General features: G+C 33.7%; 2 protein-coding genes across 6 annotated transcripts; one reads left to right on the top strand and one right to left on the bottom strand.

The window, feature by feature from the left end:
* Positions 1 to 728: 728 nt before the first annotated feature.
* Positions 729 to 6,222, bottom strand: LOC105321876 (coiled-coil domain-containing protein 12). 2 transcript variants are annotated; one of them, XM_011420357.4, is made up of 5 exons: positions 6,016 to 6,222; positions 2,365 to 2,441; positions 1,600 to 1,661; positions 1,223 to 1,334; positions 729 to 1,116 (listed from the first exon to the last, which is right to left on the bottom strand). In XM_011420357.4, the coding sequence occupies exons 1-5, from the start codon at positions 6,135 to 6,137 to the stop codon at positions 1,022 to 1,024; spliced, it is 468 nt and encodes a 155-aa protein (XP_011418659.3). In that variant the 5' UTR covers positions 6,138 to 6,222; the 3' UTR covers positions 729 to 1,021. The 2 variants fall into 2 exon arrangements, with proteins under 2 accessions (XP_011418659.3, XP_065941654.1); XM_066085582.1 differs by lacking the exon at positions 6,016 to 6,222 and adding an exon at positions 5,187 to 5,552.
* On the top strand, positions 5,597 to 21,856 carry LOC105331613 (transcription factor E2F3). 4 transcript variants are annotated; one of them, XM_066085581.1, is made up of 9 exons: positions 5,597 to 5,678; positions 13,742 to 14,103; positions 16,372 to 16,477; positions 16,601 to 16,701; positions 16,906 to 17,030; positions 17,709 to 17,782; positions 17,935 to 18,034; positions 18,177 to 18,466; positions 18,605 to 21,856. In XM_066085581.1, the coding sequence occupies exons 2-9, from the start codon at positions 13,852 to 13,854 to the stop codon at positions 18,898 to 18,900; spliced, it is 1,344 nt and encodes a 447-aa protein (XP_065941653.1). In that variant the 5' UTR covers positions 5,597 to 5,678; positions 13,742 to 13,851; the 3' UTR covers positions 18,901 to 21,856. The 4 variants fall into 4 exon arrangements, with proteins under 4 accessions (XP_065941653.1, XP_034333891.1, XP_034333885.1 ...); XM_034478000.2 differs by lacking the exon at positions 5,597 to 5,678 and adding an exon at positions 9,498 to 9,652; XM_034477994.2 differs by lacking the exon at positions 5,597 to 5,678 and having other exon boundaries at positions 13,551 to 14,103.
* The last annotated feature ends 3,335 nt before the right edge of the window (positions 21,857 to 25,191 follow it).

Raw genomic sequence — 25,191 nt, forward strand, 5'->3', positions numbered from 1 at the left:
AACAGAATTCTTAAAAAGTCGAGCTATTCAACGATAGTATTTTGTACGTAGATTTACATGTACATTAATTAATGAAGCAAACTATCTAAAAGTTATTTTGATAATTTGGGTTGCAGTTCGCCCTAACTCTTAAATTCACCTCCACTATATCTAGATATGTCATTAATAAAATGGTAAAAAACTTTTCATTTTAATTCATATACATGTAAATATGATTAAATTATAGCGTATAATACAGCAACATTACAATATGAACAATATTATATGTTTGCACTGCATTTTATTTAGATTAATTGTCTGGAGTACGACTTTGAGAAAGCTTCATAGCTTACTCAGAAAATCGCCGTTTTGTTCTCAGCCGGAGTACGAGTATGAAAAAGCTTTATAACCTCGATACCTTGAGTACGAGTACGATTTGGAGCACGGAGTACGATTTGCAGTACGAGATCGTACTCAAGAGAGTTTTAAAACCTCGGGGTCTTGACCTCCAATATTTTATTGTTGCTAGAATTATACAGAAATTCATATATTTTGACACACCTAAGACTATATGCCACGTGTTCATAAACTTTAAAGAACGTAGTTATTTTCATATTTGAAATTTAACGAATCAAAATATTGTTCTGTGTAAACAAAATGCCGAACATTTTCGCTTGCCAAAGATTTCTGACCTGCGTCGCTATTAAAAAACCCTTGGCTAGCGAAGATGGCCATTGAAAGAAAACAACTGAACTTGAGAGTAAGTTTTTATTACAATTTTTATAAAATTGACAATATGGTGCAACAGCCATACTGAATGTTTCCTTTGTGAAGGAAAAATCTACATTATCATACTGCACAGCATACTCACTCACAAAGACTAAAGTACATGTATTCATTTCATTCACTTTTATCGATCACTTTTCCCCACAGAGTGATTTCAAGGTATTGCACTGTGTTCTGGTTATAGAGTTGTCTCTCTTGCAACATGGAACAATTCAATAAGAGTTATCTCTCTTCTCTCCTACGAAACGGTCACTGGTCAGTCTTCGTCATCATCGTCGTCGTTTCTTGAATCCACGGCAGCTGCATTTACTGCGAGGGCTAAATCTTCGTTACTGGCCTGTAAACGTTCCCCTGGAAAAAGAATGAGTAAACATTACTATTTTTTCTCTTCCAAAAATTCATAAAAATATGACACTTTGACAATTGTACGTAGTTATGTACTGTACGTAATACATACTGATAAGCTCTGCTATGGCGCGCTGTGTTCTCCTCTCCAACTTCTCTAATTTCTTGGCGACATCTCTCTTCAGGTCCCAGTCAGGTTTCCTTGGAGCCAAATTTATCAGATCCTAGTCATAAAACATCATGATTTTAAAAAATATATATATTCTTCCACTAATTTCTGGAAAACCTTATTCCCACTTTGCCAACATAGATCTACATCTACCTGCATTTTTTTTAAATGTTGGCTAAGTGGGAAGCGAGAACCATATGAAAGATATAAAGTGTAAATGTTTGATGGACGCAAATGTACAGTTGTAAATGTGGTTAACTACATGTATATCAAATTGGATACCTTATTATCAGTGTAACAAGTTTTCAAGAAATACTTACAACTTCCTCAATGCTCATTTCCTCTGTAGCAGCCTCCAAGTGAGATTTTATCTTGTCTGTCACTGTCAAAGGAAATGAAGACTGGGGTAAAAAGGTCATGGCCATGTGGGTAAATTAAAACCAATGAGAACGCACATTGTAGCTTGAATTTTTCGTACCAATATATGTCAAGAGGACAAAAATATATCATTTAACTTCGATTAAAATATAATTGCCAATGTAATACATGTATGACCAATGCATTTTTTTCTAAAAATGAACTGAGATAATATAATATTACAAATATCATGTATAATGGTATAACTATCAAAAGCATAAAGGAGAGCAAAGTCCATTGTGATGACACATGTAAGTAAGTACTTTGACTTGGTTAACTTTACAGCGATAACCAAACTTATGATTCATTAGCACGCCTTTTGATTATTTGTCTACAATCAGAGTACATGTACTTAACATAAATATAGTACATGTGTATTTACATCAGACGCTGACATGCACCGATCATCAACTACTGTAAACCAACTTTTATTCGCATGCGAGAAATTTTCGCGAGGTTCGCGAGGGCCTTGTTGTTGCAAATATTTCTCGCCACGAACCAGCCCTTGTCATTTGATTCTTATCACAACATGGGTCTGGATAAGGCTTGGTCGCAGAAATTAGTCAAAGCGATCCAGTTTATCTCATGGAAATTGCGAAATAAAGTCGCAGCGAATAAAAGTTGGTTTACAGTAAATTGAGATGCGAAGCATTGAGATTGCAGCCTACCGTCTGACGGTTTGACTTGTGGAAGTTTGGACTCCTGCAAACTTTCATCTTTTGGTTTGTAGCTTCTGAACACAGGTCTGTCAAACAGAAAGAGGAAGATACTGTTATAAAGAAGTAATGCACATATGTAATTATTTGTTTTTCCTCAGACTGAAATGTCACACTTCCAGTGATTTAAACATGGCACATGACTGCTGGATAAATATAAATCTATGTCCATCGGGTGAGAACTAATATTCGACAATATGCCTATGGCTGATGCTTAGCCTACTTATCTCCACATTTCATAAAAAATATTAAACAGAAACTACTTTCTATAAGTTCTTCAAACATTTGGAGTAGTTGCCCAACTTGCCCTTTGAAATAACTTTTAAATAAGAGCAGTTGCTTTTTGAATTGATGTCACATTCTTGTGTCTGGAGCAGAGTAAAATTTGCTCAAACCTCTACAGAGAATCAGTATGAGAGAGGGAAATTTTTTTTCAATTGAATAGAAACAAAACATTGAAAGTAAACAAAGCTGCAGTAAATATTTCAGACAATATGAAAGGTAAGAATAATACTTTTGAAGAGTTTGACTATATTAAATTGGGTGAGTTATAAGGCAACTGTTACATGGATTTTTGAAGATAATTCGCTTGAATCACTTCTTGTGAAGCTTAAATGTCTCTCTCATTTGATAGTCCTTGGAAAAACAGAAAATTCATTAGGTTTGTTACTGACTATGGAAATACATGTATATTGGGTTGATCAATCTCAAAAACACAAGGCTTCACCTTGCTGTCCATGAGATTGATCAACCCGCTATATTTCTGTAGTCAGTCTGTAACAAACCTACTGACTATGTTTAAACAAAATATTGCACACATTTTTATCACAGTGTGGATGTTTTATTGCTATACTGTAGTAATATTCTACCATGTTGAATTTGATTTTGACCATAGCACAGTTCTTTAACCATTAACCATTAAGAATACAAATTAAACGGAAACCACTGCATCTCAAAGGTCGTCCATCCAAATTTTTTCAGACTGGGAGCTACAGACCTGCAGCTTATGTAAAAGTTGCATATACTATAGTCAAACCTTTTAATTGGAATGGGTAATTACATGCCTAACAAAAATGGGGCACGTTCCTTCAATGTATATTGAGCAAACAAAATTGAACAAATTTTAATTAAATAACGAAACATGTAAAAAAAATAATACAAAAAGTAAAAATAAGATAAAAACTCAGATAACAGCAAGGAAACACAGAGAAATAATACAGAGCACAGCGAGACACGGGCAACGCCCGCCTAGTGAAGGGAGGATTAATGGTATCACGTAAAATAAGAAAATCAGTGAAAAATGAAAGTTGAGCTAAAAAAAATTATTCCAGCCTCGGGTGTGGCCATATTGGCCACCATATTGTTTTTTAAAAGGTAGTTCAACCATTGATTGACTGGCACTTATCTGCCCCAAAACTCGGTTAAAAACTTTCCAATGTTTTAATTGAAGGTAATTTAATTTTTAGGCCTATAAAAAAAAATTGTGTGTTTAGGGTAACACTGATAAAAAAATTAGGTTAGGTAGGTAGGGATTTTTTTTTTCATTTTATCATATTTTTTTCTGCATGAATCCTAAGAATGTTTGTTTGTGTCATATTTAAAAACAGATTTTTTAATAGAAATAATATAAAATTGACAATGGGATGAAAACAGACATCTAATCAAAGTACTGAAGTACTGACGGGAGTTGATTTTATCGATTATCATTTATTTTAAAATCAACTTATCCTGCGTGGCAAATAGTTTCTAGTCTGTATTTAAATTACGCAGTTTTTTATAATATGAATTTTAATTAGACTTTTTGTATGTATTATATAAAATCTTACTATTTTCAAAGTGTTTATAGATAAGTTTCCTTGAAAAACAATGCTTCAGCATACATTACATCAAATTTTTCTATTATATTCAAGAACTAAGACTTGTCAGCGGTGATGATTTGTGCTTAGGTCCAAACACTGTTTCACTTTCGGTTTGCCAGAGTGACAGCATAGGAGAGTTGATTAAAATCAACTCCCAAAAATGGTAGGATCAGGGCATTTTTGTAGGTTAGGTCGGGTTACCCTAAACACATAACTTTTTTTTTAGGCCTTAAAAAATTAAAGTGAAAACCAGATAAGTTTTAATATTGCTTCAATCAAGAAACACAACTAGTTCTATGTATGTCTTATTAAATTATCAGATGGAAAATAAAAACATGAACATCAAGGAACTGATCTTTTAGATACTATAAATAAACTATTCAATTTTATTACCTGTAGTCTTTATAGAAATTAAATTGATAAACAATGAAAGAAAAAAAATAATTTTGTTTTGGAATCACATAACTCCCTTTGACTATTTCCGAAGACAAAACTTGTATGTTTTACGTACGAAACACGACGTCATAATGTAGACTAAGTGTCACTGTGTGCAACGTTCAGTTTAACTTTGGCTATTGATTTGAGTAGGCAACCAGGCGTATCCTACTGTGTGTGTTTCAAATAAATTCTTGTACAAAAATCAAACTGCACTATGTTAAATCTGCCTTGGTCCAACGGTCACACCTTTTACATAATACTGACAAGTAATTTATTATTTAATTTATGGTTTACAGATTTCGCTGATCAAAATTCTTTCCAACCACGGGCCCTGGAAGTTATTGTAAATATATTGCATGTGCATGTATAAAAAAGTAAGGGTAGGACACTTTTTTGGGGGCGAAATCGGGTTTGACGAAGTCTGGGCGTTCCTCAAACGAAATTTCGCGATAAATCGTTCAAGTATACTTTACTTACGACATATGTATACATTCGTTCCGCTCCAATGCTGTTACGTCGAAGAAAAAGGTGTTTTTATACATCCAAGTGCCTAAGAATTTCGCTAGACTGGTTTACATCCGGTTTAATCGCAAGTGAATCGAAAGATAAGTTCTGATTGGTTAATAATAAAATAAATCTGCTCGTCAATAAGGTGGCGAAACTGATAACAATTTATGGTGAGTATGTATCAAATGTTTGAAAGGAGTTATGCATATAGATACTGGGTAGTTTGGCCTTTCAACAATGAAATGCGAGAATAATGAAGAAGATTGACAAATATCGATAAGAAATTAAAGAATTTATTTCATTATTGACCAATCAGAACTTACCTTTCAATTTACGTTTCGATTCACTGCGATTAAACCAAATGTAAACCAGTCTAGCGAAATTCTTAGGCACTTGGATGTATAAAAACACCTTTTTCTTCTACGTAACAGCATTGGAGCGGAACGAATGTATACATATGTCGTAAGTAAAGTATACTTGAACAATTTATCGCGAAATTTCGTTTGAGGAACGCCCAGACTTCGTCAAACCCGATTTCGCCCCAAAAAGAGTGTCCTACCCTTACTTTTTTATACATGCACATGCAATATATTTACAATAACTTCCAGGGCCCGTGTTTCCAACGAGTAAAGGACTGTTTATGGGTGGGACAAGTTTATGGGGAATAGTTTATAATAATGCCAGAGATTTGTAGTTCCCGCTTAGCTCGACACAACGGTCGCACCGTAATACAAATAAATCCCCGTCCAATAATTATGGCACATTTCATACAGAGCAACAAGTAAACGAACATTCATACTTTGGTAACTGTTCTCCTTCTAATTTTGACTCAGAATTATCGGCCTCCTTCTTTTCTTTCAGTGCTTTTAGACGTTCTTTTCTCTTTAACGCTTCCTCTTGCATTTTCCCTACTGAATCCATGTCGATAATAATAACTTATAACAACGTTGTTTTCTCGAATAAAATGTGGGAACAATCAATGTCAATAGAGGTCTTAACTAAGTGTGACAAAAGAAAGCCATAATAAACGTGTATGCAACTAAGAATATTAAAAATAGTTTTAAACTTGTTATGGTTAGCTTTATTTTTTCCGAAATGATGTAGATAAGGGGAAAAACATACAAAGTTCAATGCTCCAATATTATTCATTCCTTAACTTCAAACATGTAGCCTTGTGAAACTACTTTAAAAGGGTGTTTACCTTATTACTTTTTAAAATAAAATTTAATGAACATTTCCCTTTCACTAGAGACATAAATATGTTATTTATGTCTCTGCCCTCAGGAATTTTTTTGGTGTTTATTTGTGTTTATATTTCATTACAAAAAAGCTTTAATTTCGGTGACGTAATATGTTATGTGTCCAAAAGTGGGAAGTACTTAAAAAATCGCACTTTTTTGGTGTCAACATAACACCCGTCTCTTTTTGGTCGTTTAAATGCGATTTTCATTTTGGTCAAATTATTTTTTTTTTCAATCCACGTAAAAAGTTGCATGTATTTTTAATTTAACCCTTTTAACTGTGCATTGCGGATCTAGAGGGGTCGGGAGGGTCCGGAACCCTCCCACGGGTAAAAAGGAAGATCATAAAAAAAAATCCAAAGTAAATTAAATTACCAAATCAAGTCTTGAGTCCACTTTATCCCACCGCCGACAACCAAAAATATCCACCCATCCCTTCCTTTGGAAAAATTTGGATACTTGCTTGCTGTACGCGGCTTCTTTTATTGTTTACAAAGAGCTCATTCTTGTCCTTTTTAATATAAGCATTGATTTTTAAGTCAGAGTCGAGTATCATATTATTTTCACACATACATAAAATAACAAAAACAAGTGGTTTTATGCATATGCCGGTAAATGTTTTAGATATGGGATAATTGTTGCTCTTAAAATGCTCTGCATCCACATAAATGAAAATTAATGTTAAAAAAAAAACCCCATACATATATTTTTTCACAAAAAATTACAGTTTGATCAACCAATTGATCATCAGCAGATATTGAATATATAGCATGACTGCGCTTAAATGTTGTGCCTTGATGTATATACATGTATACATGTAGCTATATATACATGTATAAATATGAAGGCATACAGACGTTGCCTAAAATAAAAAAAAAAAATATAAAAAAACAAAACCAAATTAAAAAAAAACAGCTGTCAGAAGCTGTTGACCTTTTTTTTTCATTTACGATTACGATAGTCTTGTTTTGAATATCTATCCTATACTATATTAAAATAATAGACTCGAATTTTTGGTCTTTTATACCGAGAAATCGGAAGAGTACTTTTGTTTTATATATTTTAAAGATCATTGGTACTTGAAGATTACCAAATTGCAATTTGTTTTTATTTTTTCTCAATCAAGCTTCGCTAATTAATAATCAACGAAAATGCTTTTTAAAAAATCCGGAAATCATCTGGATTTTTTGGATTTTACAATCTTGCGCATTCGCATTACATTCACGTTTAATCACGGTGTATATTTCCACAATATCACATTTGCATGGGTAAACTCAAATACATGTAAATTTACATTGAAATTTGTTCATTATAGGAAATACGGGAGATAACTCTAACATGAAAAATCAAACCACAGGGACCAAGCCCGTTTTAACATTAATTTCAATGTAACCATAAATACTGAGTTACAAACTAATGTTAAAACAGGCTTGGCCCCTGTGTTTCAAACGTCAACATGGTGTGTAATTTCGAAGCGAGTAAAAACGTTGGTAAAAAGGTGTTGAATTTTTCATTAATATGAATAAAATTTTTAGATGAAAGATATTAACAGCCTCAAAATGGTTTGTTATGAATAATTTAACTTTTATTTTCAATGCAATGCAGCTTCATTAATTTTCTCTAAAATCGTTTCGGAGCGATTCTGATATTGTTTGCTACATTACGGGTGTATGGGAGGCATTTTAACTGTAGCGAGACACAGTTGGATTATTCTAACTAATTTAAGCAGAGTGTAATGAAATTAAAAGCATTAGTGCTTAAAGCTTGGTTATGTAAATGTCGACAATACGGTGTGTTGATGTATCTATTTCGTAAATTATGTCCGATATCATATGCAATGTCAACCCGTGCACGCACGGGTCAAAGTCTAGACTAATTCATATGTAACAAGTCTGTTGATCTATTGCAACACTTTTTACATTTTTACGATATTACTTTTTACGATATTACTTTTTACGATATTATTATCGTTATTTGCGATTATATCTCCCTTAATCACTACTTTTCGTCCGTGTTCATTTGAATTACTTCGTATTTTTTTCTTTTTATTGTTATTCTAACACTTTAAAGCATATAACGCTTGTCTGCTGTCCGTAAATTTTGCTTGACGTCATTACGCTTGTCCTTAGGGGTGTTATCGACGCCGCCGACACTCTTCTGGTTACACAAGCTGCGATTCCAATCCGTAAATGTTATGCAATCGCTGACACCTTCTTTATTTCCTCGGTTACCTGTTCTAGATTTCAGATAGAGATAACACAATGGGGGTATATGAACAGATCGAATGACAATGGGTTTTCGTAGAAAAAGGACAAATATGGAAACAATGCATACAGATACTGTTTGCCTTACATGTAAGCAATCTAGGCTGAAAAATGAATAAGATCATCTCTAAAGATTTTTAGTGACATATTTTATAACATATAGAATCTGATATATGTACAGGACTGGTTTTAAAATTGTTTCATTGATAAAAAAAAAAAAGAAGTTCAAGGGAATAGGGATTGGCTTTGCTGACAATTTCCAGTTTTGGCAAAACCACGTGAGTGCAGAAATTTAGATATTGGTTTATTTACATATGTAGACCTTTATGTTTTGATATAGCAGTCGTGTTAAAAATCTTATTCGAAGTTTCAATATTAAAAATGTTCAGAAAATTGATGTTCGAAGCTAGAATGCATGGGTAAATTGGCCAGGGTAAGAAAGTCCTGCTCACTTTCACAAAATCTGGCGAAACATATGCTGCATATGTACCATATATTATAGAGATCGCTCTCTTGATGACTCTCTTTGCCCAAGAATAGCAATAGTATCGGGACTCGTATACAGGACGGCTTTTTCTACGCATACTCGCTGTTCTAAAATTATCGATGATAAGCTATGCCTCTGTGGATCCCGATACTATAAATAGCTACGTCATTATTAAAAGACCGACCTCTATAATGGTATATATGCAGCAAACATAATATTATGCAAATCTCTTGACAATTCAGCCCCAAAATCCAAACAAATTTTTGGGCAAAGAGTTCCTCCATTAAGTAATTCGAAAATTCAACTGCCTGTGCATTGCAGTTCAAATTTATCATTCATATGACTTGTCGGAAAAAATCATTGACCAAAAGTCAAGTGGATCGGGATTAGTTACAATTCTAAGTTTCGGTCAAACCACGTGTATGCAGATACTCCAGAGACCAGGTACTGATTTTTCTGATTTAATTTATGTTGCCCTTTTACTTACTGTCGTGTCAAAAATCTTTTTTTTTTTAATTATTATTATTATTTTTTTTAAAGATTTATCATCAACTTTGTTAGAAATTACTTGTACATACATGTATATTATTAAAGTAAAACTAAAGACAATGCTTGGACGGAGGTTGGCCACATTGGCGTACATGTTTTCATGGTCCAGAAAGTTTTCTGTTCACCTTTACAGAATCCAGTGAAGCAGGATTAACATCATTACGCAATAGATTACGCTTCTAATCCCTTATCACTGATGCATCTTTATGCGAATGTTCTTATCTCCAGATCAAGGGTCATTCCGCTAAACTATGATAATCCTATATAGCTTGTAATACAATGGGATGGTACTAGTATTAGGACACTGAGTCACAGACTATATAGCTACCGGCAAGCCAGACAGTTCAGTTCAAATACATAACTTTAGAACTCTTGGTCAATGATTAAGATCTTAAAAGATCCCTAAAACTCCATGAAAATGTTTAAAATCGGGTATACTGGTATAAGGCGATTTTATGATGATTTATAATTACAATAACACGTTTTAGGATTTATGTGTAATAATTTTTCTGGAAATGACACGCTTATAACTTAATTTTTGTGCACAGGATCGAGATAGCGTTTGCAAACACCAAGGCAGCATGCACGCGTTGTGAAACATATAAATCTTCTTTAAATCAGAGCCACGCGACCCATTCTTATGCCAGGGAAGAGAAAACGGTTTTCTCTCATTAAAAATTTATAACAGACAGGTGTTTTCCGAGTGAGTAGTGATGCATAACCTTTGATTGAGGTGGCCAGTCATTTGTATTGCTTGTCTCTTTTAAAGGGGCATTGTCAAATATCTGTTCTAATTGTTCAACATAATCTTTTGAAGTGGTATTCCCTGCCTTTTTATTGAAATAAAACATTGTTAAGGGGTTCAAGAGTCTATTCTATCGGTATTTATTTTTTTTTTTTTTTAGTCAGATGCATTGTCATCTAAACAGGGAAGAAAAAAAACGCGCGAATTTTTTTCTTCGTAACAAAGTACACTGCATGCACAACCAGTTATATTTGCATATTGGCGGGTCGGGCATCTGCTTATGCATCTTATCTTTACCATAAAAATCTTGTCGTTTAATATCTGCTGACTCCATCATTTTAATAAGTACAATGTACAAAGGGCAAATATTCTTAAACCGTCGAATTAATGTAGAAAAATTCTGAAAAGGCACGCAATACATTCAGAAAAAGCCTCACTGCAATAAGAAGTGATTGGTGTTCGAGAAGTGAATTATTTTCAAGGTATCTTAATGAAAACCACATGTATACGACATAAATTTTGATTTCAATATATTTTCTTCGTTTTGCCACAAAGAGACCTCAGGTTGGCGAGTGATGTTAATGACATTTTAAATAAAACCTCATGCATGCCTACGGGGTACCTCTCCAAAAGTCGGAAACTTTGGAAAACCGGCACACGCCTTGAAATGCCCGGTGTACATCAAGCAGATCCCCCATTACTCAAAGAGAGAGAGAGAGAGAGAGAGAGAGAGAGAGAGAGAGAGAGAGAGAGAGAGAGAGAGAGAGAGAGAGAGAGAGAGAGTCGGTCGGATAGTGTAAAATAACTTTAAAGACAATTTTTCTCTGGAAATCGTTTTTTGTTTTTGTTTTGCTGTTTTTTCCTTGAATTACAATTTTAGAAGTATGTAGGTCATGAGAGAAAATCCGGTTGCTTGAGATTTAAACTGCAAAAAGAAAATATTTTCATATCGGTTCGTGTCTGGTATTTAAACGAGGGTCAATGGCAGTTACTTAGAGATTACATTTCCCATTTCTAAATATTGCGATTGCCCAGGCACACAATGTACAGTCATGGCTCAAATTAACATTCTTTGCCACCCTGAGAAAATATCGGTCTCTTTTGGACCCCGGCCGCGCGTTGTTAACCCTCCCTTTGTTCGCTATCATTAATCGATCGTTTTTTGTATAAGCATTTATTGAAACTCTGCACATCAATGAATTCCCTATTGTGAGAAATCATACAGATGACGGTTTACTATAGTTTTCCCGCCAAATCGTAGCCTCCCAGGGTAACATATGGCCAAGCTGCTTATCACAATAATCCACTTCATGAAAGAACGTGAATGTCGCGAATAAATAGCTACTGGATCGAGAAAAATATGTACGACATATTAGTGACACACGTCATTTTTTATTTTTTTTTTGCTGTATGCATGTATGTATATACGTTATATAATATGTAGTTCAATATTGGCCTATATTTTATATTTGGTGCTTAGGAATTTTGGCATACCATCACATTCACTAATCATATAAAAAGTAAAATATATATACCGAAATAATCATATACATGTCCATGTATGAGTACTGTATATCAAAGCGTACAAGTACCAACATACTTCAAGTTGCAATCATATACAACTTGACTATAAAGATTTTAACATAGATATATGTCACTGATGTGGTATATAGAAAGAAAACAAATTAAAGAGGGAGTTATATTTAACAAATTACCATATCAAATACTTATACATGTATAAACCGACATGGCATATGTTGTCCAGAATTTCTACACTTTATTGCAAGCTGTTTCCACTCTGTATAACTTGGCCATCTGTTGGTTTCGGCGAATCAAGCCTCGCTATTTCAGATAATAAAATAAGGGGGTTCTTCATTTGCCGCCGACCTAAAAGTCAAGATAAACATAATTCAGCTTTCAGTAAACAACTCCGTTCTCCATCCATAATCGGATAATGTTCCCGACAATGTAAAAATAACAACATACCTAGTGGCTTAAGATTTTACATATTAATGTACCCCCTTTGCTGAACCTCTTTTGAAATTATAGAGCTGAATCATCAAATGGGTTTTATCAAGGTAAAAGCTGGGGTTAACTGTATTTACACAGGTCGAGGAGAACGAACATAGTTTTGTTAATTCTAAGATATTCCATACCCTTTTTTGTTGTATTTCTTAAACGTGACCAGTGGAAAATATGTTTATGCACGTGTGAACATATATTTTACCTGTCTATGCATGTGCACGCATATATATACATTTTCAAATTCAATGAATTTGAAAAATATATATAAGCATCACAGTGATCACTTTTGATAACAAATGCTTTTCTTTTGATAAAAACTTATAAAATAAGTAACGAAGTACATGTATACATCGATGTCACACATGTATATACGTACACCCATTATAGTAATACATGTATATATCAATGCAGGTCCGCTCCCTTTTAAAAGTCAAACTATTGCTTATATAATGAAACGTAATGCTATATATATTATAGTTCAATCGAAATATACACGTTTAGGTAGCAGTGCATGCATGATATATTATAGTTCAATCGAAATAAACACGCTTAGCTAACAAATAAGTCAAAGGCATCTTAAAAATATTACTGAAAATTAAATAAATATATCGTAAACAGCTTGAAAATAAAATATCTTAACGTAAGTAATGTGTACATATGGACTATTTACACTGTTAGATCAATGTCAATAAACTAAATTTCATTGACAATAAGACCTATCAACTGTTTATTCACTGTGTACCACAGTACAGCTGTTAAAATTCGATTGAATGAAGAGGCCACGAATCATGTATATATCGAAACATACTTAGAAAGGAAGTTAAAATAAAATGTTGTCTTGTGTGCAATTCAAACTAAAACGTTGCAAATACAATGGTAATTTTTTGGAAATATTATTGCAATATTTAGTTTGAACTTGAATGGACAATTTTTCATAAATCGAGATAAATATTTCCCATTCTTTTATAATATGCTTAAAACCGGGCTAAGTTTTTATGACGTCAGGTTGCGGGAAATTTGATTTCCCGCGCTTTAATTTTGCTTTGTTTTGGTCTGGGGACCGAAAGACTGTTTGATCATCCGATCTGGGCTGCAAAATCTCATGCCATCTGCCATTCATGGATCATTGTTGGAATGTTTAGTGGCACAATCTTTAAAGTTCAGATATTAAATTTTTAATTTTTGGACTTATTTTCTAAATTTCGTTTGTTTAGATTAAGATATTGGACTTCCTTTTGGGCGAACCGGATTGTGAATCGTCGGCCATTGACACACAAAGGAACTTCCCGGAATTTTTCAATTTTTCTATAAAATTGAGACAAGTATGAAACGTGGGATTTTGACAACAAGTAGAGGATTATGTGCAACAATTGTAAAACAGGAACAGCTAACAGAATACCCAACTTCGCCCCAGATCTTAAATTTGACGAGCATATATCGCCAACCCCTTAGTGCTACAAAGGATCCACAAGTGCATTCTCAAAACACTATTACTGTGCAGCCTGGGGGTCTTACCCCTCATGGACCTTGTTACAGCCCTGTTGCTGAAGTAAAGCACCTTGCAGGCAGACCACAGGTATTTTTGCAACTATATTTTTAAAATCTGTGCATGCATATTTTTTTGCAACTTGTGCAAGGTGGGCGTTTACGTTAATATGTACAACGATTACTGTCGGTACATCAATGCATATATTTTGCAATGCATTTTCTGCTACGGTTAAAAGATCACATGAGAATTATATTGATATGTGTTGACTAAATTAGAATCGTCTTGCCCGTTTGTATTTGTTATCAGTTGACACTGCATTGTCGGAAAAGACCGTGACCCTTCTGATGTATATATATATATATATGCCTCACAGCAATACACGTATAAACATTACATATTGTTTATGATCCACAATCACAGTTGAGTAATGCATACATACATGTATATTAATCACAATCGACAAAATTTGTGTGTTGAGTGGATGACTATTTAGTGGTTGGAATTCCATGATCACAGATTTTAAAAAAAATCCATTTTCATTGAAAGACTTGATTTGCAGGTTCGTCATGAATTTGAATAACTGAGATATATATGTCAGTTTTTTATCAATAAATTAAAACCAGTGATTTTCGTTTTAAAGTTCTCCATTCCTAAGCTTCAAAGTATTTTTTTTTATCATACTAAATGTTATTTATCCCTAAAACTTTATGAATGAAATAAATTAAAAAGAAATTTTTTATGGTTATGAAGTTTTTGCAATTAGTGCTTCAATCAACATATTAGAATAATGTACACAAGTTGAGATCAAATTAGTAAAAAAAAAGGTTGTTCTTGTGCATCAGTGGCTCGAACCCCTTTGCCTCTAGATAGTAGGTCTCTGTGGATCCACTAAGCCAAACAGTTTGTAGAATGGCTTTGCATAATATTAACACTTCAGGACTTATTGAATTTATCTATATAAAATGCAGATTTATGGTAAGAGTAAAAAAAAATCCAGATAATTTAGAGTTATCGAACATTGCTGAGGATCGAAGAAACTTAAGCACACCATGTGACGAGGAATGGGGAGGAAGGGAGTCACATAATTGTACGAGTGCTTACATCATAATTATTAAATTACAACATGACAGCATTGCTGATTGCCTTGCTGTTACAAGTATCCCATTTTGTCACTTAACATTACATACAGGGCACATGTGCATCCTTCCAAGTTCCTGTTCAGTGTTCATATACTGTACTACAGTATACATATATACTTCAAAATAGTATAATGTTACAACAAAGGAGGACGGAACAATATTTTAAGTACTTTAGATCAAAGCAATAGCAAAATGAGTAATGTATCAAATGTAGTCAATACTTCAAAGATTAACCCTCAGTAGGTCAAAATTTTTGTGTAAAAAAAAACCCCAACAAACTGGGACTTGCATCTTTGCTATTTATATGGAAATCTGTTAATTATCTTGAGATATTAATCATGTTGATTGGATGGGCTCCAGACAAGTCCTGCCATCTGTTGCTGTGTTGAAACATTATCAGATAGTCATTTCCTATCAGGGCCTTAACCTGTATAATTACTCATCATGTCCCTCCCCTAATGAGCATTCGCTTATGTAAGAGAATTTAATGAATAATCAGTTTGCATTGATTGCTCAGACAATCTCAATTTGACAATATATTCTCAGCAGTTTCCCCTGGTGAGAGGCGTGACACACAGAAGTTAGGTGGTTATTTCCAGGGTGTTCTCCGCCCCAGTCTCATGTCAAGGTGAAATTTTCAGCTCCCTGGTGGTTTATCCTTAGTCACACCTGGGTGAACCATTGTTTATCTACCTGAATGTTTATTGCCAGGCAATTACTGCATATCATACTTGATGTCATTTGTTTACCTGTAGGATTAACACTGTGTGATAATCTGTAGACCATAAAATTATTTCCTGGGAATTTTCCGGGCACTATACATGGTATCTACCCCATGAAGTAATTAAGCCAATTATCACACCCCTATAAAAGATTCACACCTGTAAAAAGGGTGCATTGAATGGTGAAAAAAAATCAGTGTGAAGTTAACAAGACTCAGTTCTCACAGGTTAAAGAGGTTTACTGCTGAGTAAACACTCACTTCTACCCACTTGTAGGAAAAACCAACCCATTCTGAGAATGGTGGTGTGGCTAGTTCCTGTACAGGCACTTATTGTAAATACCTTGTTTACTGCATCTTGTTCTGCTTGGATAACATTCCCTGACTCTTTAAATTGTTGTCATATTTTATGAATTACAGCTTTTTTTTTTCATCTTTCCTCATAGTGAATGTCATTGATATTTTATTGCTAATTTTTAATCTGATATTTTATAGGCCAAGAGAAAGTTAGAATTAGAACCAACTCATATTAATGAAGGTTTCAAAACTCCAGCCAAAGCCTGCAAAAGAAGACGGACAGTATCTGGCACAAGCCCTAAAGGTAGACATTGTCAAAAACTTGGGACATTTTTGCATCCTTATTTATTATGAATATTGTGATAGATATTGACATTGTGTTTATGTATACAGTTTGTTGAATGCTGTGAGCATCATTTTATTTCAGTGCCAAAGCTAGGTTCTCCCTCCGAAAAGACTAGATATGATACTTCCCTGGGTCTTTTAACGAAAAAGTTTGTTGGTCTTCTGCAGAGTGCAACAGATGGGGTACGTATAATGATGGTTGAAGAGAGAGGCTGTGTTAATTTTTGATTTGCCTGTCCTTTATTATCTTTGTTGTCTTTCATTTTTAAATGAAATGAACTTTGTAAAAGCCCAATATGTAAATGGTTAAATATCAGGGTTATTTTGAACAGTTCGATTCTTTGAAACCAGAATTGCAAAATCATTGTTGTTTTCTATTAATTGTAGGTTTTAGATTTGAATAAAGCTGCAGAGTACTTAGAGGTCCAGAAAAGAAGAATTTATGACATTACTAATGTGTTAGAGGGAATCAATCTAATAGCCAAGAAATCAAAGAACAACATACAATGGAAGTGAGTAGTTAGTTGAGAGAGTTTAAAAACTCACATTGAGGTTGTTGAATTAAGGTCAGACGACACGTCCCTCAATTTTAGATAACTTTTTCCAGGAAATTGTTAATGGTTTACTACTACTTTGATAAGCTTTCTTGCAAAAAATTAGGGTACCTTACCAGGCATTTCTGCAAAATACTAGAGTATGCAATATCCTATATAATCTTCTTGAAAATACACTTGAATTGCTGATATAAAAATAAATACATCTACAGCACAGCGAAATTCACTATATTACAACAATATCTCCGCCGGGGCGGGGCTTTGAACTCGCGACCTCTAGCACCTATACGCTTTTGGCAGTGAGCAGCCACGGTTCTAACCACTTGACCATCTAAGCATATAACCAAATCCAAGTAAATTTTGATCATTTTTAAAGTAATTATAAAATTAATATTTTTTATTGGAACTCTTTATTACGAGAAAATACAAAAAAGATTTTTGAGGAACGTGTCGTCTGACCTTAAGCACTTTATCAAAAGGAATAATTTTGAGTAATTGTAGAAAATCTTTAACTCAATAAGGATCTTGCAATGATGCTTCAACTCACAAATTATTAGTTTTTAAATCCATCTTTGTTGCTCCTAACTGTTGAATTATCATGATAGAAATTATATGAGTTTTTACATCTGTTTTCAGGGGCTGCACAAATTCCATTGCTGCTAATCCAGATTGTCCGAAATTATCTACAGAAATTTTAGGTTTAAGCACAGGTATCTTTTTTTGTATATTTGATTTAATTTCAGTTATGGGAAGGAATCCTGAATCAAAATATATATAGATCACTGCATTCAAATAAAAAATATAATATAGGTACCATTAATCTTTATATTTTCCATGATTCTTGAAATCTATTATATTTTAGAACTTGGTGATTTGGAAGCTAAGGAGAATCGCCTAGATCAATTGATAGCAACATGTACCAAACAGTTGAAGCAGATGACAGAGGACCCATCAAATGCAAAATATCCTTTGTTGAGAAATTTTTTGTCACAGAAATCTGTTTTATGTCATGCAATCTGAATTGGATTGGTATTGCAGAAGTTTAGTCTATGACATGAATGCAGTGGCTTGATATTACAGAAGTTTATTCCTTAACTGTGATACATTAGCTCATGTCACCTACCAGGACATCCGCAGCATCAGCTCACTTGACGAACAAACTGTGATAGCAATAAAGGCCCCTCCAGAGACCCGGCTGGAGGTTCCTGATCCAGAAACTAACATCCAGATCTGGCTGAAGAGCACCAAGGGTCCCATAGAGGTGTACCTGTGTCCAGAGGACACGGAGGGGAACGGAGACACCAGCTCCTCCAGTCTGGGAAGTCTCAACAGTGAGGAGAGTAGGGAGAGTCTGTATGTATCAGACGACTCCCTCTCCTGTGACAGTTTTAGATGTAAGTACATGTACACATGTATGAAATCAATTCTTCAGCTGAAGTGAAAGATGATGAAAATACTAGTATGGCTAGTGTTTATATCCTGTGTATTTACTTGTGTATTTAAGAGATTTATTGGTGTTTAAACCTTTGTAGCTGGAAAGAAAATCAAGCAAGAACCAGATGTACACATCAAGACAGAGCCAGATTCACAGTCCAGTAATTCCTCCAGCGGCAGAGGTCAGTCGACCGTGAAGAATGCCCTGCTGGAGGACCAGGACATTTCTCCAGATATTGATGGAAACATCTTGCCTCAGACAGAGGACCAGGAGCTGGACTCCCCCTTCATTCACCTAGATGCCCCGCTCAGCATGGACGACTATATCTTCAACCTGGACGATGGCGAGGGCATATCTGACTTATTTGATGCCTATGACTTCCCTGTCGTGTGAAAATGTAAACATTATTGGAGGTGAATGGGGATAAAGGGTGATGAATTATGGAAGTTTATAACACAATTTAGTGCCTTTGCTATACATGTTTAGCTTGAATACATGTGTATTCTGTTGAAGAAATCTTAAGCTTATTTTTACATTGAATGCACAGAACAAACAGCTTTAGTAAATTCTAATTGAGTGATGATTTTGGATATTGGAGATTATATTATATTCTAATCTTCAATATCAGAAAATTAACCTAATTATTAAAATAATTATGAACAAGTTAAAAGATCGAAGGCATGCATACTAAATCAGAAATGTCAGGAGAAAAAATACCTTTAATATAGAAGTTTGAAAGAGGTATATATTTTTGTGATTTATTTATTTATAAAACTGACTAATGGAAAACTTATTTATTACATGAATGGAAGAAGTTGGAGGTTTTTTTTATGTGGCTGATTGTGTCAGAGTAAAAGTAATTTTTAATCATTCAAATCTTATGTGTGCAATGCAGAGAACTGATTATACTAATGAGCACATACTAGTCTTTCATTTCCATCACAGTTGCAACAAAAATCTAGGGACCACTATTTTTTATTGTAAAGCATTTTTGTTAATGTTATTCATTTCATCATATCAGAATCAAATGATTTAAATCGTGATTTGAATATACATATTCACTGATAATCATGTTTACCACTTGTTTTCAAATTCAACATCTTTTTTAATTTACCATCTTTAACCCAGGACTGTGTATAATTAATTCAAATATAGTCTCGTGATCAATCAAATATGCATAAAATGTGTTCAGAAACAAATTATTTTTTATAATATATAGATATGCTGGATGGTAATTATAGTGTGTTGAGAATGTTACTGTTCAGGAAAACCACCAATGTGTTCAGAAATCATTTACGACAATGTGTTCAGAAATCGTTTACAACAAAGTGTTCAGAAATCACCACTACATTGTGTTCATGAATTACCGCTTTGATGTGTTTATATTATTGCCACACTTGTGTTCACTAATGTAAGGATTGCATTCTGTTTGAAATGTTTTGTGTGAGATGTAGATGTAGACGAGTGTTTGTTGTTTGTTTTTTTCTACCCCACGTGTGACATTCTTGGATACATTAGTATTTGAATTTTTTTATGTAAAGTCAAAGTTGTGTGGTGTAAGTAACCAATGAGAAGAAAAAATGGAGACGTATATTTGAGTATTACATATTGCTATTGATCAGAAGTCTATGTTTACACCACTGAGGACTATAGTGCTAATACAATAGATGTGTATGTACATAATATGTCAGTCTGATGGCCAACTAGAGTTTATTTACTGTGTGGATGTTGCATTGGTATGTTCTAAGTATTGTATTCCCTGCATTTATGGCTTTAAATATTGGACTTTATATATATTTTTAATATATGAGTGTATTTAATAAGTTATTGTCTGTGTAACTCTAAAGTACTTTTTGTTGTGTGTGACAAAAGATTACCTCTTGTTTATCTGTTTGCTTTGCAAATATGTCAATTAATGATTTTGATTTTCTTTTATAGGTGTACTTTAGTTTGAGCATGATTTTTTTTAGTTTTGTTTAAAACATTTTTTTTTTTAGTAAATTAGATTAAAGACCCCAAAATGCAAGGAAGTACAAGAAAAATAAAAAAACTATTTTTAGGATTTATATAAAGATAGATTTCGAGGACAAAACAAAGCCCCTTTTAATATCGGCAGCAATTAAAGCTAAATGGCTCTGTAGTTATAGCACCTAATAAATGCATTAATTCTGTTTGAAAATAGTGGTTTAGTACTAGTCATGTAGGCGATTTGATTCACGTGCAATTGAAAAAAATAAATGAATATATATAAATGTTATGTCAGATAAATTCTATAAATTTATTGAAAAGATATTTACTTTCTTGTAGCAGTATTTGTATCACCAGTGTTGTTGTGTTTTTTTTCTTCTTTTATAATTTCATCAGGTAGTTATTTTAACAATATGCAGTGTGTGAAAGAATTGAAAAACCAGAACATGTGCTTAAGTTTATATTGCATGCCTTACGAAATCTTACAAAACAAAATTTAACGAATGTAAGTTACGAATGGAGTAGAGATTTTTATTTCGCTATGCAAGGACAATATGGCGTCAGGTTGACCTCATTCATTAGGCAACCTTTGATGAGACTGTAAGAAGACACAATTTTCTTTATTTACGTACCAATGTGCAGGGACCAGCATGCCTTATTTTGGACTTGTTTCTATTGTTGATCCATTACTGTTGAAGTTACTTGTTGACATTTATCATGTTAGTACCATTTTCTTCTTTTCCTCTGCAGTGGAATACTTGTTCATTGAACAGACTCTATCCCTTGTGTAATTGTGTTCGAAATAATCATTTGGAAATGGCATGTGAACTGATAAACTAAGAAAATAATGCAGTTTTATTTCATTATTTAAATTTTTCATGATAGTAATTTTAGAATATTTTTGCATGATAGTAAACTTAGATTGAATATGTTTTAGGTAATTGATTTGTAGTAAAATTAAGTTATAGTTTAAAAACCTAAAATTGGTTACTCAGTACAAGTATTTAGTATTTTTTTTTTCAATAATTTTAATGTGAGAATAAAGAACTTTTCTTTTGAACTATTTAAAACATAAAATACATGTAGATTTACACTGATTATCATCAGAGGACCAATCAACATTTTTTAAATATTAATACAAGACATTGTACTAAAATTTATTTTTTGAAATGCTGTACTGCCATTGTTACAGTTGAAGTTCAAATCATGTTTCATTCACCTGAATTGACTGTCACAACTGCAGATGCACTGAGGGTGTTGCATTGAGCTGTGTGTTCAGTATGTGTGTTGGTCTACAGGACGAGTTCTTACTATATACCTGTACAAACAGAGTTGTTGTGATGTGAAGTACATTGATAAATAAAGTAATGATAATATGATACATGAAGTTGGATCTTTTTCTTTCACTCATTGATTGAGGTGTTGTTCTTTGCTCTGTGTATAATCTATGGCAAAAATGAATCGAAGATTTATTATTTTGCAAAGTACTTTACATAACAAATATTTTGATGAATTTGTGCACTCTGTCATGTTTATGGCCAGGAGATGATGTAATTGCCATGAACGTCTTGTGCAGAACCATTTTGGTTTGTTTTCTATACATGTATAGTTACATTTTCCAGTGTCTTTGCCTGTGATACACTACGTATCGATTTTGTACTATATAACCCATAATACAAATGACGCCAAATTGAGGCGCCAGCGGGGTTTGCTTTTTCATATTTAAATATATAATCGTACGATGGCTTAAAATTATATAAGGAATCATTCTTTAGTATTATGAGGTGATAATTTTGGTCGGGTGTGATCAAATCCAATAAAGCCCGAAGGGCTTTATGATAGATTTGATCACGCCCCGACCGAAATTATCATCTGATAATATTCAAAGAATGATTCCTTATTACTTATATTTATATAATTTTAAGCCATTGTACGATTATATATAAGGAATAAGGAATCATTCTTTAGGGCTTTATGATAGATTTGATCACGCCCCGACCGAAATTATCGCCTCATAATATTCAAAGAATGAATCCTTATTACTTATATTTATATAGTTTTAGGCCATCGTACGATTAAATCTTTAAATATAAATAAACAAACCCCGCCGGCGCCTCAATTTGGCGTCATTTGTATTATGGGTTATATAGTACAAAATCGATACGTAGTGTTATCACGGGCAAAGACACTGAAAATGTAAATATATAAATATAAGTGATAAGGAATCATTCTTTGAATATTATGAGATGATAATTTCGGTCGGGTGTGATCAAATCTATCATAAAACCCTTCGGGCTTTATTGGATTTGATCACACCCCTACCGAAATTATCACCTCATAATACTCAAAGAATGATTCCTTATTCCTTATATAAAATATTTATACTTTCTCGTACAAAAATCAGATGGATGAAAGTTTTCTGAGAATTCCTTTATGGCAATCTTAATTTCGTATGTTACCCATTTAAAAGAAATTGTTTTAATAAGATATTCTTCATTAGATGTGAACACCACGCATAACGTTATGTATGGACGAGATCAGGGGCCCGTTTTACAAAAGGTCGTAAGTCATATATTTGGTCGTAAGACCACACCTAGGGTTTAAGGCCGTTTTACAAAGATTTGGGACTTGTGGCTTACGACGAAATTCGGCCGTAAGTCTACCACCGGAAGGCTACCCTAAGTCCTAAGTTTTGTCCAATGCATCCCATCCACCTAAAAGCTCAAATGAGCTATTAATGTGATCACCTTTCATCCAGCGTCCGTCTGTCCGCTAGTAAACGCCATATTCTTGACCTTTTCTCAAAAACTTATGACAAATTCAAACTTGGCACAAAGTATCCTTCAAATTTGTTGTCTTTCAAGCGGAAAAAAATTAGAATATCGAAAATTTGTTGGCCAGAAATTTTAAAGTAAAACGTGGAAGCATTCTCGGGTAGTTTGTTAAAATCAATATCCCTTGGGGAAGGGTGGGGCCACAATAGAAGATCAAACTTTTGCATAGGAAAAAGGCAAGAAAAAGTAATTAAGAAATCCAATTTACTATGCAACATGACATAGTTAGGGTCTTCCGTCTTCAGCGGAAGCCAATCTATTATTCTATTGTTTCTTTTTCAATTTTCTTCTTATTTTTTTCTTACAATTTTTGTGCAGAAGATTTCTTAGAAATTGTTCAACCGATTTTCTTCAAACTTCAGGAATGATGCATTACCATCTAAACTTTGTACCTATGTTTAATTTTTTGAAAATTCACTTCCGGTCATTCCTTACTTCCGTTTTATTGGTTTGGATGACCTTCTTGTCCGAATATCGCCTCAAAAACGACTCAAACTAGTAAGTTGAAATTCCAAGACGTGATAGAAGACATCCTTTTCATAAAACTTTCAGAAAAAATAGACATTTAAAATATCAGGAGCCCCCCCCCCCCCCCCTTTTAAAAACTTGGTTTGGTTGTTTCCAATTATAGAGAAAAATCTGTCTTCCTTTTTCTTTAAAACAGTAAAGAAATAAAAAGAAAACTTTCAGAAGTGATATACCTTATTGTCTAGATGTGTTTTGTTCGGCGTAACCTCTGGTCGTCATCGAAAGTTATAAAGATTTGATCGTTTAAGTTTGTTGGTGTTTTGCTTGAAATATAAAAGTTTACACAGGTCGTCGAAGCAATGTTGATCGTGTACAATTTCTTTTTAATTCTCTTGAGATATATCAATTATTTAAGCAAGTTTTCTTGTTGAAATTTTGTCTGTAGGAGGTCTCAAAAACTTTTCAATTTACCGGTTTCTTAGGTTATAAAGAGGTATTTAAAGAATCACTTTCTATTTTGCCGTTTCCGGCCCGAGAGGCACTTACTTTCTTGTTCCTTTTTAGTCACCTGAGCTGTAAGCTCAAGTGAGCTTTTCTAATCAAAAATTGTCCGTTGTCTGTCGTTGTTGTCGTTGGCGTTGTCTTGTTGAAAACTTTTCACAATTTCATCTTCTCCAGAACCACTAAGCAGATTTCTACTAAACTTGGCACAAAGCATCACTGAGTGAAGGGGATTCAAATTTGTTCAAATGAAGAGCCACACCCTCTTTAAAGGGGAGATCATTTAGAATTATCGGGGGTAGGATGGGGCCACAATGGGGATCTAGTTTTACATGGGAATATATAGAGAAATCATTTTCTCAAACACTATAAGGCCAGATAAGCTTTAAAAAAGTGTGGAAGCATCTTCAGACGGTGTAGATTCAAATTTGTTTAATCATAGTCCCCGGGGGCAGGGCGGGGCTACAAGTGGAGGATAAATTTTTACATAGGAATATATAGAGAAAATCTTTTAAAATCTCCTTAAACACTATTAAAAAATTACTATTAAAAGAAAACTATTAAAAAAACTATTTGCAACATAGAAAGCTCTTTTTTGAGTGAAAACTTCCTAAGATAGTTTAGATTGAAGTTTGTTTAAACCACGGTCCCCCCAGTGGTAGGGTGGGGCCACAATGGGGGGGGGGGTGAATTTTTAGATATTATATGAATATATAGAAAAAATCTTTAAAAATCCAGTTCTCAAAAATTACAAGGCCAGAAAAGCTTAAATTTGATTGGAATCATCCTCAGATAGTGTATATTTTAGACAATAGTTTGTTTAAATCATGGTCCCCAGGGGTAATGTGGGGCCACAATTGGGGGATGAAGTTTTACATAGGAATATATTGAGAAAATCTGCAAAAGTCTGCAA

The sequence above is a fragment of the Magallana gigas genome, chromosome 5 (genome assembly GCF_963853765.1).
Source record: "Magallana gigas chromosome 5, xbMagGiga1.1, whole genome shotgun sequence".
Taxonomy (NCBI): domain Eukaryota; kingdom Metazoa; phylum Mollusca; class Bivalvia; order Ostreida; family Ostreidae; genus Magallana; species Magallana gigas.